Source organism: Heterodontus francisci, chromosome 9 (assembly GCF_036365525.1).
Source record: "Heterodontus francisci isolate sHetFra1 chromosome 9, sHetFra1.hap1, whole genome shotgun sequence".
Lineage (NCBI taxonomy): Eukaryota > Metazoa > Chordata > Chondrichthyes > Heterodontiformes > Heterodontidae > Heterodontus > Heterodontus francisci.
The window spans coordinates 37,663,524-37,677,948 of record NC_090379.1 but is presented as its reverse complement, the minus strand read 5'-3'; the positions used below and the strand labels follow the sequence as shown (position 1 = coordinate 37,677,948).

The following is a 14,425-nucleotide window of genomic DNA, read 5'->3' as shown; positions in this document are numbered from 1 at the left end:
GCAGCTCTGAGTCCCAGCAGCTGCTGGGATTACACCCAGCTTCAGGATGAAGATGAAGGATGGCCCCGGAAAAAAGGTAAGTTTTTTGGGCCTCGCCGGGGAAAATCGGTCAGGCCTCTGCAAGGCAAGTGGGGTCTGTTAGGGGGTGAGGGGGAGTGGGTGTTAGTTTAGTTTAGTTTAGTTTAGAGATACAGCACTGAAACAGGCCCTTCGGCCCACCGAGTCTGTGCCGACCATCAACCACCCATTTTACACTAATCTCATATTCCTACCGCATCCCCACCTGTCCCTATATTTCCCTACCACCTACCTATAGAAGTGGCAATTTATAATGGCCAATTTACCTACCAACCTGCAAGTCTTTTGGCTTGTGGGAGGAAACCGGAGCACCCGGAGAAAACCCACGCAGACACAGGGAGAACTTGCAAACTCCACACAGGCAGTACCCAGAATTGAACCCGGGTCGCTGGAGCTGTGAGGCTGCGGTGCTAACCACTGCGCCACTGTGCCGCCCACTGTGTGTTGTGCGTTGGGGGCGGTTGGGGATTCTGGGGTGGCCCTACATGGAGCACAGGTTGCCCGATCAGGTGAACCCCCACCTCAGCCCCCCAGAAGACTGCCTAGTTTTATCAGGTGGGTTTTCTCAGGCCTCAGCTGCCTGCCAGCCAAATGTAAAATACCTGTGGCAGCGGGCGGCGGCCCTTAAGTGGCAGATAACTGGTGGATGGCTCATTTCTCGCTACCGCTGCCCTGTGTAAATTGGCAGTGGAGGCGGGGGTGGGTCAGGAAGGGCCCCCCCACCGCAGCCCCCCATTCCATTTTACGCGCCCCCCCCCCCCCAGCTCTACCAGCCCCCTCCTTTGGGGGGGCGTAAACTTCCAGCTCTTATTCATAACATTTGTAACAAAAATACAGGATCACAAAATCATTACAGTGCAGAAGAAGGCCATTCAGCCTATCATGTCCAAACTGGCTGTCCGAAAGAACAATTCCCTCAGTTCCATTCCCCTGCCTTCTCCCCATAACCCTGCACATTCTTCCTTTTCATATAACTGTCTAATTTCCCTTTTGAATGCTTCAATTGAACCTGCCTCCGCCATGTTCTCAGGCAGCACATTCCAGACCTGAACCACTCGCTTACCACTTCTCTTACCAAATACTTTAAACCTGTGCTCTCTCGTTCGCGATCCTTTCACGTGTGGGAACAGTTTCTCTCTATCTACTCTGTCCAGACCCCTCATAATTTTGAATATCTCTATCAAATCACCTCTCAGCCTTTTCTTCTCCAAGGCAAACAGTCACAACTTCTCCAATCTATCTTCATAACTGAAATTCCTCATCCCTGGAACCATTCTCATGAATCTTTTCTGTACTCCAATGCCCTCATGTCTTTCCTAAAATGCAGCGCCCAGAATTGGATGCAATACTCCAGCTGAGGCTAGTGTCTTATACAAGTTCAACATAACTTCCTTGCTCTTGTACTCTATTCCCCTATTAATAAAGCCCAGGATACTGTATGCTTTATTAACTGCTCTCTCAACCTGTCCTGCCACATTCAATGACTTATGTACATATACATCTACGTCTACGTCCCTCTGCTCCTGCACTCCCTTTAGAATTGTACCCTTTATTTTATATTGTCTCTCCATGTTCTTCCTACCAAATCCTTTCACAAGGATGTTGCCTGGCTTGGAGGACTTGAGTTATAAAGAGAGATTGGATAGGCTGGGTCTGTTTTCCCTGGAGCGAAGGAGACTGAGAGGGGACATGATAGAGGTATATAAAATTATGAGAGACATAGATAGGGTAGATAGCCAGAGTCTGTTTCCCATGGTAAAACTGGAGGGCATGGATTTAAGGTGAGAGGGAGGAGTTAGAGGGGATCAAAGGGGTAAATTTTTCACGCAAAGAATAGTGGGTATCTGGAATGAGCTGCCTGAGGAGGTGGAGGAGGCAGGAACAGTAGCAACATTTAAGAGGCATCTGGACAGGTACTTGGAATGAGCAAGGCATAGAGGGATATGGAATTAATGCAGGCAGGTGGGATTAGTATAGATAGGCATTATGGTCGGCATGGACGCGGTGGGCCAAAGGGCCTGTTTCTAAGCTGTATGACTCTATAAAATGAATCACTACACATTTCTCTGCATGGAACTTCATCTGCCACCTGTCTGCCCATTCCACCAACTTGCTTATGTCTTTTTGAAATTCTACACTATCCTCCTCACAGTTCACAATGTTTCAAAGTTTCGGATCATCTGCAAACTTTGAAATTGTGCCCTGTACGCCAAGGTCTAGGTCATTAATATATATCAGGAAAAGCAAGGGTCCCAACACTGATCCCTAGAGAACTCCACTTCTTCCAGCCTGAAAAACATCCATTAACCACTACCCTCTGTTTCCTGTCACTCAGCCAATTCTGTATCCATGTTGCTACGGTCCCTTTTATTCTATGAGCTACAAGTCTTCTCACAAGTCTCTTGTGTGGCACTGTATCAAATGCCTTTTTGTCCATGTACACCACATCAACAGCATTGCCCTCATCAACCCTCTCAGTTACCTCCTCAAAAAAACTCCAGCAAGTTAGTTAGACAAGATTTTCCCTTAAGAAATCCGTGCTGGCTTTCCTTAATTAACTTGCATTTGTCCGTAATACATTGAAAAACAATTCAAATTGAACATTTCAGAAAGTACAATAGAGATCAGATTCTTTCGATACAGAACATGAGGTGCCTCACAACTCTTGCCATTCCATTTTATATATAATGTACATTTGCATTACATACAAAAAACATTCTCTGGTGCATACAGCCCGAGGGGTTTTACATGGTTTCCAGCTCCTCGTTATATGGGAGGACATTACACAGTGGCCTTTCCCCATTGAGCCTTTGCAGCGGCTTCCCCAAGCTTTAATGCGCCCCTCAGCACATAGTCCTGGACCTTGGAGTTTGCCAATCTGCAATACTTGGCCGTGGACAACTCTGCATGGAAGACCAGCAAGTTTCGGGAAGACCGAAGTACATTTTTCACTGAGTTAATGGTCCTCCAGCAGCGGTAGATGTTTATCTTGTTTATCCCTGGGAACAGCCTGTAGAGTACAGAGTTCTGCATTACGGAGCTCCTCAGGATGAACCTTGACAAAAACCACTGCATCTCTTTCCTGACCTGCTTTATTTTTTATTTTATTTAGAGATACAGCACTGAAACAGGCCCTTCGGCCCTCCGAGTCTGTGCCGACCAACAACCATCCATTTATACTAACCCTACAGTAATCCCATATGCCCTACCACCTACCTACACTAGTGCAAATTTATAACAGCCAATTTACCTATCACCTGCAAGTCTTTTGGCTTGTGGGAGGAAACCAGAGCACCCGGAGGAAACCCATGCAGACACAGGGAGAACTTGCAAACTCCACACAGACAGTACCCAGAATTGAACCCAGGTCCCTGGAGCTGTGAAGCTGCAGTACTAACCACTGCGCCACTGTGCCACCCTTTGCAAAGGCACATTCCAGAAGGAGGTGGATAACAGTCTCTTCCCCACTGCAGCCGTCTCGGGGGCAGCGTGCAGAGGCAGTGAGACTCCAGGAGCGCACGAAGGATCTGACGAGGAGGGCCCTTCTCACTGCCAGCCAAGCTACATTTGCTGCTTGTTTGAAAGCTCTGGTGATAAAGCATTCTGCCAAATGAGGTTGACAGTCAGCTCAGGAAACCATCTGACAGGATCCACCATCTCCTTTTCCCGCAGGGCTTCGAGGGCATTACATGCGGACCACTGCCTGATGGACTTGTGGTCAAAGGTGTTATTCTGCACAGTCTTTTGCACGAGGAGTAGGTGGTATGGGACAGTCCAACTGAATGGAGTGTTCCACGCCAATGTGGCCAGACCCATCCTTCGCAACACCAGGCTAGATAGAGCCTCAGCATGTAGTGACACTTGATGTTTGCGTACCGGGGATCTATGCACAGCTTGATGCAGCTGCAGACAAAGGTGGCCATCAGGATGAGGAAGATGTTGGGTACGTTTTTTCCCCCTTTATCTAGAGGTTTGAACAGATACAGTCCCTTTTCGATCTCCAGATAAAGTGGAAGATAGTTCGGGTGACCGCCAGGGCACAGGAGTTGGGTATGGGCCAGACCTGTGCCATGTACAGCAACACTGAGAGTGCCTTGCACCTGACGACCAGGTTCTTACCTGCAGTGGAGAGGGATCGTTATTCCCACATGACCAGTTTCTGTTTCACCATCCAGTTTTTGGAACCATATCCCCAGCACCTTAAGGTAGTCTGTCCTGATGGTGAAGGCGACGATCGGTCCGCCCAGTTCCCAAAGAACATAGCCTTGCTTTTGCCCGATTTAATTTGGTTCCCGAGGCTGGTTCGAAATGGTCACAGATGCTCATCTCCCTGCTAACTGACAGTGGATCCATGTCGTCCATGTACAGGGAGGCTTTGACCTGAGTGCCTCCGCTGTCTGGATTGTCACCCCTTTTATGCTTGCATCCTTCCTGATGGACTCAGGAAAAGATTCGATACAGAAATCAAACAAGACAGGAGAGAAAGGACAGCCCTGTCTGACTCCAGATTTGATCAGGAAACTTTCTGATACCCACCCATTGATTGAGACTGCACTACTGATGTTTGTGTAGAGCAATCAGATCCAATTGCAGATTTCCTTCCCAAACCCCATTTTGGAGAGCACATCCATCATGTAGGTGTGTGATATCCTGTCAAAAGCCTTCTCCTGGTCCAAGCTAATGAGGCAGCTGTCCACCTCCCTGTCCCATACATAGGCGATCATATCCCTGAGTAGTGCGAGGCTCTCAGAAGTCTTCCTGCTGGGTACAGTATAGGTCTGATCGGGGTGAATCACCAACTCCAGAGCAGATTTGACCCGACTGGCGATGATTTTGGACAGAATTTTGTAGTCCACATTAAGCAGTGAGATGGGCCACCAATTTCTGATTTCCACCTTCTCCCCCTTTTGCTTGTGAATGAGAGTGATAATGCCTTTACTCATGGATTCTGACATGTTGCCAGCCAGAAGCATACTCTCATACACTTCCAGCAGGTCTGGGCCGATGCAGTCCCACAGAGTCGAATACAATTCGACTGATAAGCCATCGCTTCCGGGAGTTTTACTAGTCTCGAAGGATCTGACGGCCTTTGTCAGCTCTTCCAGCATTAGCAGTTTGTCCAGACATTCTCGTATACTGTCATCTAAGATCTCCATGATAGAGAACAGGAAGGACTGGGAGACCATGCTGTCCATGGGCTTCACTCGCGAGGAGTAAAACTCCCGGAAGCGATGGCTTATCAGTCGAATTGTATTCGACTCTGGGATTGCATCGGCCCAGACCCACTGGAAGGGTATGAGAGTATGCTTCTGGCTGGCAGCATGTCAGAATCCATGAATAAAGGCATTATCACTCTCATTCACAAGCAAAAGAGAGAGAATTGTAAATCAGAAATTGGTGGCCCATCTCGCTGCTTAATGTGGATGACAAAATTCTGTCCAAAATCATCGCCAGTCGGGTCAAGTCTGCTCTGGAGTTGGTGATTCACCTCGATCAGACCTATACTGTACCTGGCAGAAGACTTCGGATAGCCTCACACTACTCAGGGATATGATCGGCATAAAACGATTTGCTGATCCTCAGTATGTCAGACTGCAATGACATTACTGAGCCGTCCTCTTCCTTCAGGCTGCTAATCACAGAGCTGTCTGTGTGGACCTTTTGGAAGAAGAAGCACGAGCACGTCTCATCCTGCTCCATGGAGCAGAGCCTGGACTGGAAGATGATCCTGGAGGCCTCCGGGGCAAAGAGCAGGGCTTGCTGGCTCTTCACCTCTTGGAGATCCTCCTTGACCTCGACACCCATTGACTGCAGCAGGTGCAGATTCTGCATGTTTTTCTGGAGTCACGACATTTCCCTCTGTCTCTCTCTCACTCTCTGAACCCTTGTGAGGATGAAGAACCTCTTCACGTTTGCCTTGATCACTTCCCACCAGTGTGTCCAGGACTCAAAGAGGGGTTTCACAGTTCTCCAACTTCTGTAATCCCTTTTGAGTTCCTCAATGTTCTCTGGTGTCAACAGTTTTACATTCAGCTTCCATGTCCCCCCTGCCCACCCTGGCCTTCATGTAGGTGAGTCAGTCAGTAGGAGGCTCTGGTCAGAGAAGAACATCGACTTGGCATCGGTGGATCTGACCGTGAATGCACATGACACAAACAGGAAGTCAATCCTGGAATGGACGGACCCATCTGATCTTGACCAGTTGTATCTATGCTGTGCTCTGTCTGCAGGGTTGCTGAAGGCATTGTGCAGTTTGGCATTTTTTACTGTTTCCACCAGGAGTCTGGACATGGTGTCCATTTGACTGTTGACCCTGCTGGATCGTCCAGCCGCATCGATGATGCAGTTGAAGTCACCGCCTAGAATGATTGGCCTGGATGTCACCTGTAGCAGTGGGTGCTGCTGGAGGACTGTCAACCATTCGTTGCAATGACCCAGGGCATTCGCATTGATTATCCAGAGTGGAATATTTTTGTACATTACACCTGCTGCGAGGCGGTGACCAACCACCATCTCAATAACTTCGGAGATAGTGAAGTTGCCTCCGTGCAGCAGAATACCCAGGCCAGAGGAACGGGTATCATTTCACCCTGACGAGATCGATGGCCCATGGGACCACCAACTCGACCATTGCCTATAGGGTCTAGAAACAGCAGGCCAGTTTTGACCTTGGCAAGGTACTCCAAGGTCGAAACATATTGCGTAGTAGACTTAACGTTATGCACTTTAATGGAAGCAATCTTTAAACCCATTAAAACTGTATGTTGCTTACCACTCCAGGTGTCATTACTAGTCCCAGTCCTTGAGTATGTTCCTGCATACCCATAGCATTCGCAAACTGCTGCACATTTGTTGGGCTCAGAAAATTGTGCTGGTCACTCACGGATGTAGGGGGGTGTTTGTTCTGTCGGGGTGACATCAGTGGGGGGGGTCTTGTAGGCAGCAAGGTTTGGGCTGTCCTCTACTGGAGGTGTCTTTCCTCTCTGTTCCTCCTCGAGGACGTTGCTGCTCCCAGCTTCCTGGAGCTGGTTTGCACTGGGTGCTTCACTAGTCCCAGTTTCCCAGAGCTGGGGTGCGCTGGGCGTCTCGCTGCATTCGGCGCTTTGGGTTTGGGGTGCACTAGGCCCCTTATTGCTTCCAGTGTTTTGAGCCGGGAGGGGCTTTCTCTTCCAGTTCCTTTGCATTCTGCCACTTTTTTGCTGGTGTTTTTGCTGCCCTTCCTCATGCGAGGAGGAGCAGCTGCTGTAGTCCGTCTCAGACATTAGCCTCCTCTTGCCACTGGTTTGGGTGGTGGCCTGTTCCTTTTGTTGGGCCGCCTTCTTTGTGGTTTTCCTCCTTGACCACTTGCCACTCTCCCAGTTGTCCCTCTACTGGCTCCTGCTCCATAGATTCTGTGTGCTGAGGAGGAGGTTCCTGGCACAGGGTTGGTGTTTGGCAGCTTACTGCAGTTCCCTATCCTTTCTTCTCCGTTCTTCCTTAGACAGATTTTCCTCACTGGGGGGCTCACTGGGGCTCAGGTTGCTGGTTTCCTTTGCAGCACCAGTCATGTTCACTATTCCTTCCTCTTGTCTCTCCGTGGTTCTCAACATCTGTGCATAATTGAGGCAGTGTTTCAGCCAGGTCTTGTAGAGGTGGCCTGTCCCACCATACAGGTTGCAGCACTTATTCTGCTTGCAGAATAAGTCCAAATGCCTTCCTGCTTGCAGTTTTGCAAAGCACTGTGGTGCAGTTGGCCAGCACATGACCGGATTTGCCACAGGTACAACAAACCCTGGGCTGTCCCTGTAGACCAAGTAGCCCCAACCTCCCCCAATAGCTAAGCTGGAGGGAGGGTGAAGGGCTCCATTGGTGCCACCTTCAAGGTCATCTTGGCCTGTTGCTTGCTGGTCCAAATCCTGAATGGGTCCTTGACCTCGGTAATATTCCGGCCACCTTGAAGTACCTGGTGTGGAAAGTGAGCACATCCACGACAGGAATATGGGGGTTGTAGAGGTGGATGGTCACCACCCAGTTCCGTTACAACGGTAGCGTAAAGAGCGGCTGCGCCATGAGGATCGACAACGGTGCCTGGTTTCCTCACTCCTTGAAGACTTTCAGGATCTTCATGCTGGTTTGTTTTCAAAACAAAGGAGATTGAGGGGAGATTTAATAGAAGTCAACAAGATTATGACAGACTTAGATAAGTTAGACAAGGAAAAGCTGTTCCCATTAACAAATGGTACAAGGACTAGGAGACACAGATTGAAGGTTTTAAACAAAAAATGCAGGCGAAATATGAGGAGCACTTTTTTATGCAGCTGGTGATAATGATCTGGAATTTGCTGCCCACAAGAGTGGTGGAAGTGGAGACAATCAATAACTTCAAGAGGAAGTTGAATGGCCACCTGAGAAAAATAGACGCAGGACTACAGGGATTGAGCCAGGGACTGGGACTGACTTCATAGCTGCGTGGAGAGCAAGCATGGACTCGATGGGCCAAATGGCCGCCTTCTGTGCCATAAATGACTCTGACTTCTGTCACATCCAAACGCACTTTCCCTCCTTTTCACAGTCCAAAGGGACTATTTCCTCTGTTAAACTCTGGTTCCTTCTACAATCAGCCATACCACCAACTCCTTCTCATGTAAACACAGGAGATGCAAAGCCCACCTATTCACCTTCTCCCACACAACTGTCCAGGGCCCCAGACACTCCTTCTGTTACTTCCTCCAATCTAGTATACTGTATTTGTTGCTCCAGTGCAATTTTCTCAATATCCAGGCCATCAAACGCAGATCAGGCAACCTCTTTGTTAAAATCTCTGTTCAGTCCAGACGTGTGACCCTGACTTTTCTTGCCACTTGCCACTGCAATTCTAAAACACAATCTCACTCTTATTCTGACTCTGGCCTTCCCCACTGCTCCAATGAAGCTCAAAGCAAGCAAGCATCTTACTTCTCTACTCATTCTTTTGCCAATAAATATTGACTTTAACAACTGTAGACCTTCACTATCACTCTCATTTCCTCTGTTACAGGATGTATTGGCAGGGTGGGATGGGTGTGCATTGTTTTGCAGGATGGGAGAAGCAGTGGGATTGATGCTAGGGTTGGTGACCAATCACCCCCGCCAAAGCACTAAGCTGGCAGGGTGGTCTGCACCCTTAGTGTGGAGCTGCTGTTTTCTTTGACACAGCTCCTAAGTCAATAGCTCCAACCACCCCCCCCCCCCTCCCCAATGTTCGTTTACAGGGCATTATCATCAAAAGGAACATTATTAGCAAACTGCACCCACCCCCGCACCACCCCCCAACCTCTTAACATTTACCTTTCAACCCCTTCCCACCATCCCCACAGCCAATAAACAAGCTCACCCCACCCCTGTCCTGATAATTTCAGTCCTCCCCACTCCCCGCCAGTTGTGGCTGGCGGCCGTAAAATCGGTGTTGAATGGCTGCTGGGACCAGGTAAGTTGATTAGCATCTTATCTTATTTAAGTTTACTATTTAAATGAAGGTTGTGGGGGCTGCACCGAGGTCTCGCCACCGCCAGTAAAATGCAGCGGGCCTTTCTTGGCGTCGGGCATGGCGGGCCGCTCCCGCATGTATTTTACGGATCCACCCGCCACGACCCCTGCGTCGAGGGGCTAGTAAAATTCAGCCCATTCAATCAGGTAACTACTATTGGTATGATAATATAGAGGCAGAGAGGCTTGGTGTGTTGTAATGTTCTAAGATACTGGATGGAACGTGGGGTAGGACCTTCTTTCAGCTGCAGATTTCACTATTCAAACTTTCAGCAATCTTCAGGCTCAAAGATTCCATTCATCTGCCAGCCTGAGCTGATTTCTGGCAACAACAACAAGCTATATTTTTCTTTCTAACTTATACCGAATGCATTATGAGCTTGAAAACAGGACATTACAATAACAACTTACATTTATATTGTGCCTTCAACATAGTGAAACATCCCTAGGCAATGGGACCCATTTATTTATATAGTATATTAATATATATGTATATTAGAATTAGGTGGCTGGGACTTGTTGGATGAATTGATGGAAGTGCAAAATCTCATTATGAAAATTTAGGGGATTCATTTTGGGGTAGAAAACTAGGGGGAAAAGAAACAACTTCTGACTAAATGTGCTGCACAAGAAAAGTGCGTGGGTCAATTTTACAGTAACAAAATGTGGAAAACAGCATGGAATTTCTGAGCCAAAATATTGCAAAACCCAGAGTAGGGGAAACAATGACCACAACAATGGTGAACAAATATAGATTACAAAGCATGTTATGTGAAGAAACTATTTTAAAATACACAACTATAACTTGCAAGCTTTACATATCCTAAAGTAATAATTTACATTGAAACAGATTTCAGCTTTTTACAAGCATTTAAACAATGTTGCAGATAAGAAGCAAAAACATTTGGGAGGATACCAATCCATTACCCGCAGCATACAACCAGACATTATTTGTCGACAAATGAGAACTGGTGCAAACTATCAACATTATATGCAGCAGCAGAGGGGCAGTTCTCGCAATATGCGAACTTTAATGCAGAGTACAGATCAAGATAGCAGGTATGTAGTTAATTTTGTTTGTATTTTATATTCAGAATTGCTTCTTAATTGATGTATTTTATAGGATACAAGTTGCAGACTAGTTAATCTTACCAGAGTACAACTTCTATTCTGTAAATGGACAACACAGCCCATCCATCAGAGCACTCTTAACAGACTGATGCTTTGCTTGTTTAAGCAAATGTAACTGTCAATCTAATAATAAGGTACCCACTGAAAAATTAAATGTAAATGAATTGAAAAGGTAATTGCATTACCATTTAGTGCATCGTAGAAAAAACTTCCAACAAAAGTTCTCAGGAAATGACTGAGAAGCAATTAATTTTTAATCTGAAAGAAATGTTGAACATTTTTCATTTGAATAATGCTTCTTTCAAATATACAAAAAATGCTTTATTTTCTAAGTTAATAGTGTTATTATGGAGGGATACAGAATATCACACTTCATTTCCAAAAGCCACATCAGTATTTGTGGACGCTCACAGAGCGACACCTAGTGAATTTTGTATATCAATATTTTTCGTTCAGCAAAATGGTTCTTCTTGGAGCTTGCATTTAAACAGTAGCTTTTTGCTTTGAATGCTCGATTTTGGGAGCGTAGAAAACATTTAGTTTTTTTAATTCAATATGAAATGATAATTTAAGTAGAATACATACATATAATTGAAAGACATTATTACTATATTTTTCAGGTCTCTTACTAGTAATTATCGCCCATTTACAAAATAACATAATTCTGTGAGACACGTTCCAGGCAAAGTATGATGTCTGTGCCTTTGTATTAAATATTACCTCCTTCTCTTCTTCTTCTTTGGCCTCCTTGTCTTGAGAGACAATGGGTAAGCGCCTAGAGGTGGTCAGTGGTTTGGAGAGCAGCGCCTGGAGTGGCTATAAAGGCCAATTCTAGAATGACAGACTCTTCCACAGGCGCTGCAGATAAAATTGGTTGTTGGGGCTGTAACAAAGTTGGATCTCTCCTTGCCCTTCTGTCTTTTTTCTTGCCAATTGCTAAGTCTCTTCGACTCGCCACTCTTTAGCCCCACCTTCATGGCTGCCCACCAGTTCTGGCGATCACTGGCAACTGACTCCCACGACTTGTGGTCAATGTCACAGGACCATGTCGCGTTTACAGCCGTCTTTAAAGCGGAGACATGGACGGCCAGTGGGTCTGATACCAGTGACGAGCTCGCTGTACAATGTGTCCTTGGGGATCCTGCCATCTTCCATGCGGCTCACATGGCCAAGCCATCTCAAGCGCCGCTGGCTCAGTAGTGTGTATATGCTGGGGATGTTGGCCGCCTCAAGGACTTCTGCGTTGGAGATACGGTCCTGCCACCTGATGCCAAGGATTCTCCGGAGGCAGCGAAGATCGAATGAGTTGAGACGTCGCTCTTGGCTGACATACGTTGTCCAGGCCTCGCTGCCGTAGAGCAAGGCACTGAGGACAGAGGCTTGAAACACTCGGACTTTTGTGTTCCTTGTCAATGCACCATTTTCCCGCACCCTCTTGGACATTGCAATGGACGCCTTTACCATGCGCTTGTTGATTTCTGCATCGAGAGACAGGTTACTGGTGACAGTTGAGCCTAGGTAGGTGAACTCTTGAACCACTTCCAGAGCGTGATTGCATAATCCACAGATTATGCAAAACATGCACCACTATGATTTATTTTATTTTGGTTTCTCTGCAGGAATTGGTTTGATTTGATGATTTGATAATGCATAATCAATACTTGTAGTTCAGAGATGATGAATTAAAAGATAATGTAATATGTTCTAATTAAAACTGACATTTTAAATTAAATTAAAATAACATTTCTCAAACTTGAATTAAGATGAAGAAAGGTTTCAAATCTTTGATAAAGTAGTTTGTTTTGCAATGTTTACTTCTATATAATCATTGTCATATTTATTGGGCACTTCAGTATCGCCAATTGAATTAGAATAGGCACAGCATTTGCAGAAAAAATTCTATTTTTACTTAATCCCATGTTACTATTAATTTTAAATGGACAAATTAAAGCTGGTCGTTGCAAAATTAGTTGTGAAGCAGATCTTTCCTTTAATCAAAATGTTTGCATTCTGTGAATATTCAAGATGCCTGTTCTAGCTTTATTTTATTTTAATGATAAACAATAATTTATGAACATTAATTAATTAGCTGAACATTTTTTAATTTATGAAAAGTGAACTGATTGCTGATGGTAAGTTTCTTCCAGGATACACAACAGTAGTGCTTCAAAGCCATCTCAGATGTGACAGAGCTGGAGGGAAAGCAGTACGGTCAGCTATATTTTCCTTTCTGAAGAAGGCGCTGAACAACCTTAGACAACCATTTATCATCTTTATACATGGTTCATGAAATATCCATTCAGGCATTTACTTGCAAATATTTTTTACATTTCTAGGCATTAGTGATTTTCTCCTTCAAAATAACATTGTAGTATTTTGTAAACTGCCCATAAACCTATTTAAATTGTGGTGGCTGGTTTACTTATTCCTGTGTTCCTTGTCAGTTTCTTCTTAACACTCAGCTGTGCTGAATTTAACATTTTGGATGAGTTGAGTATTTTGCAAATTGTTTAAGTTTAAAGGACTTGCATTAAAACAAAGTTCGTACATACCACAACCCTATCACAGAGGTAAAGGTATTTGAAATATATTGAATATGCCAATCGAAATACTGCAAAGAATAAATGCCATCATTCGTGTGCATTGGTACGTTACTTAACAAGACCTGGCTATAAAAAGATAATTTTTCTGAGAATTTAGCTGACATAACTTTCATCCATCAAAGAAAATTTTATTGCACTTTAGGTGGAGTGTACACTTCATTGACTTTTATAATTCAGTCTAGAATTAAAATGCTGGCAATTTGCATCATTTTATATGCGTTACGATAACTCATGCTGAGCCAATATCATAGAATGTTGTGTAACATACTTAATTGAAACAATTTTAATTGACTGTTAAATGTTATATCATGCTGCAAATTTGCATTACTTTTGTTAGTTACTATCTATAGATAACTAAGGTTTGTGTTGAACTAGTTTCAGCAACATTTACAGTTCTGTATTCTTCCTAACACCTAACCATTAATCAATAGCTGACATTGCTCAGTACAATCTATTACATGAAGAACTGTAGTAGTTTTTGATCAACTAATTATTTACTTGCATTCTCAAATGTACTATTTTAAATGCCCTGTAAATGTGATCCTGTTTTAATTCAGATGTACAGAGATGGATTTATAGAGCTGCTTTTTAAAATGACATTTTACAGTAAGTTTTTAATCACAATTTATTTTGTATGTTGTTAGGCATGTCTTGACTATGTTTAAAACTTTGTTTCACATTTCTCAAAAATATTGCAAAAACATATTTGTAAATACTATATTTTTTGTATCCCAAATTTGTATTTCTGTTGCAAGTTGTTCCAAAGTAACAGTAAACGTAATTGAACTTCAGTACAAAACTGAAACAGTCTAATGTCCTTTAAATCCTGTTGCATTTTTTCAACTTTAGAACTAAATTACATACTTTGAATATTGTAATTTCAAAGAATGCCACAAGATGTCCTCATGGTCCAGTCAAGTGTGCCATGTTATTTCACTGGGTCATATTTGCATTGTATTACCTACACCCAGTGGCATTCCTAATATCTCAGTTCCGTAATTTGTTTTTTTTCAAAATTCCACCTTGAAATACAAACAGTATAGATGGCTATCACTGGAAATATAATTTAGTAGTATATATACACCAGAACATGGTGAGTCTTGCTGAAT

General features: G+C 44.6%; 1 protein-coding gene across 14 annotated transcripts in view; it reads left to right on the top strand.

Moving 5' to 3' along the window:
• lrrc9 (leucine rich repeat containing 9) overlaps positions 1–13,961 on the top strand; it is a 306,547-nt gene extending 292,586 nt beyond the window's left edge. For all 14 annotated transcript variants that reach the window (XM_068038808.1, XM_068038817.1, XM_068038818.1 and 11 more), the window contains 2 exons: positions 10,470–10,641; positions 12,861–13,961. In XM_068038808.1, coding sequence (XP_067894909.1) covers positions 10,470–10,641; positions 12,861–12,900 — 212 coding nt within the window. In that variant the 3' untranslated portion in view covers positions 12,901–13,961. The remainder of the gene's footprint in view (positions 1–10,469; positions 10,642–12,860) is intronic.
• Positions 13,962–14,425: the final 464 nt, after the last annotated feature.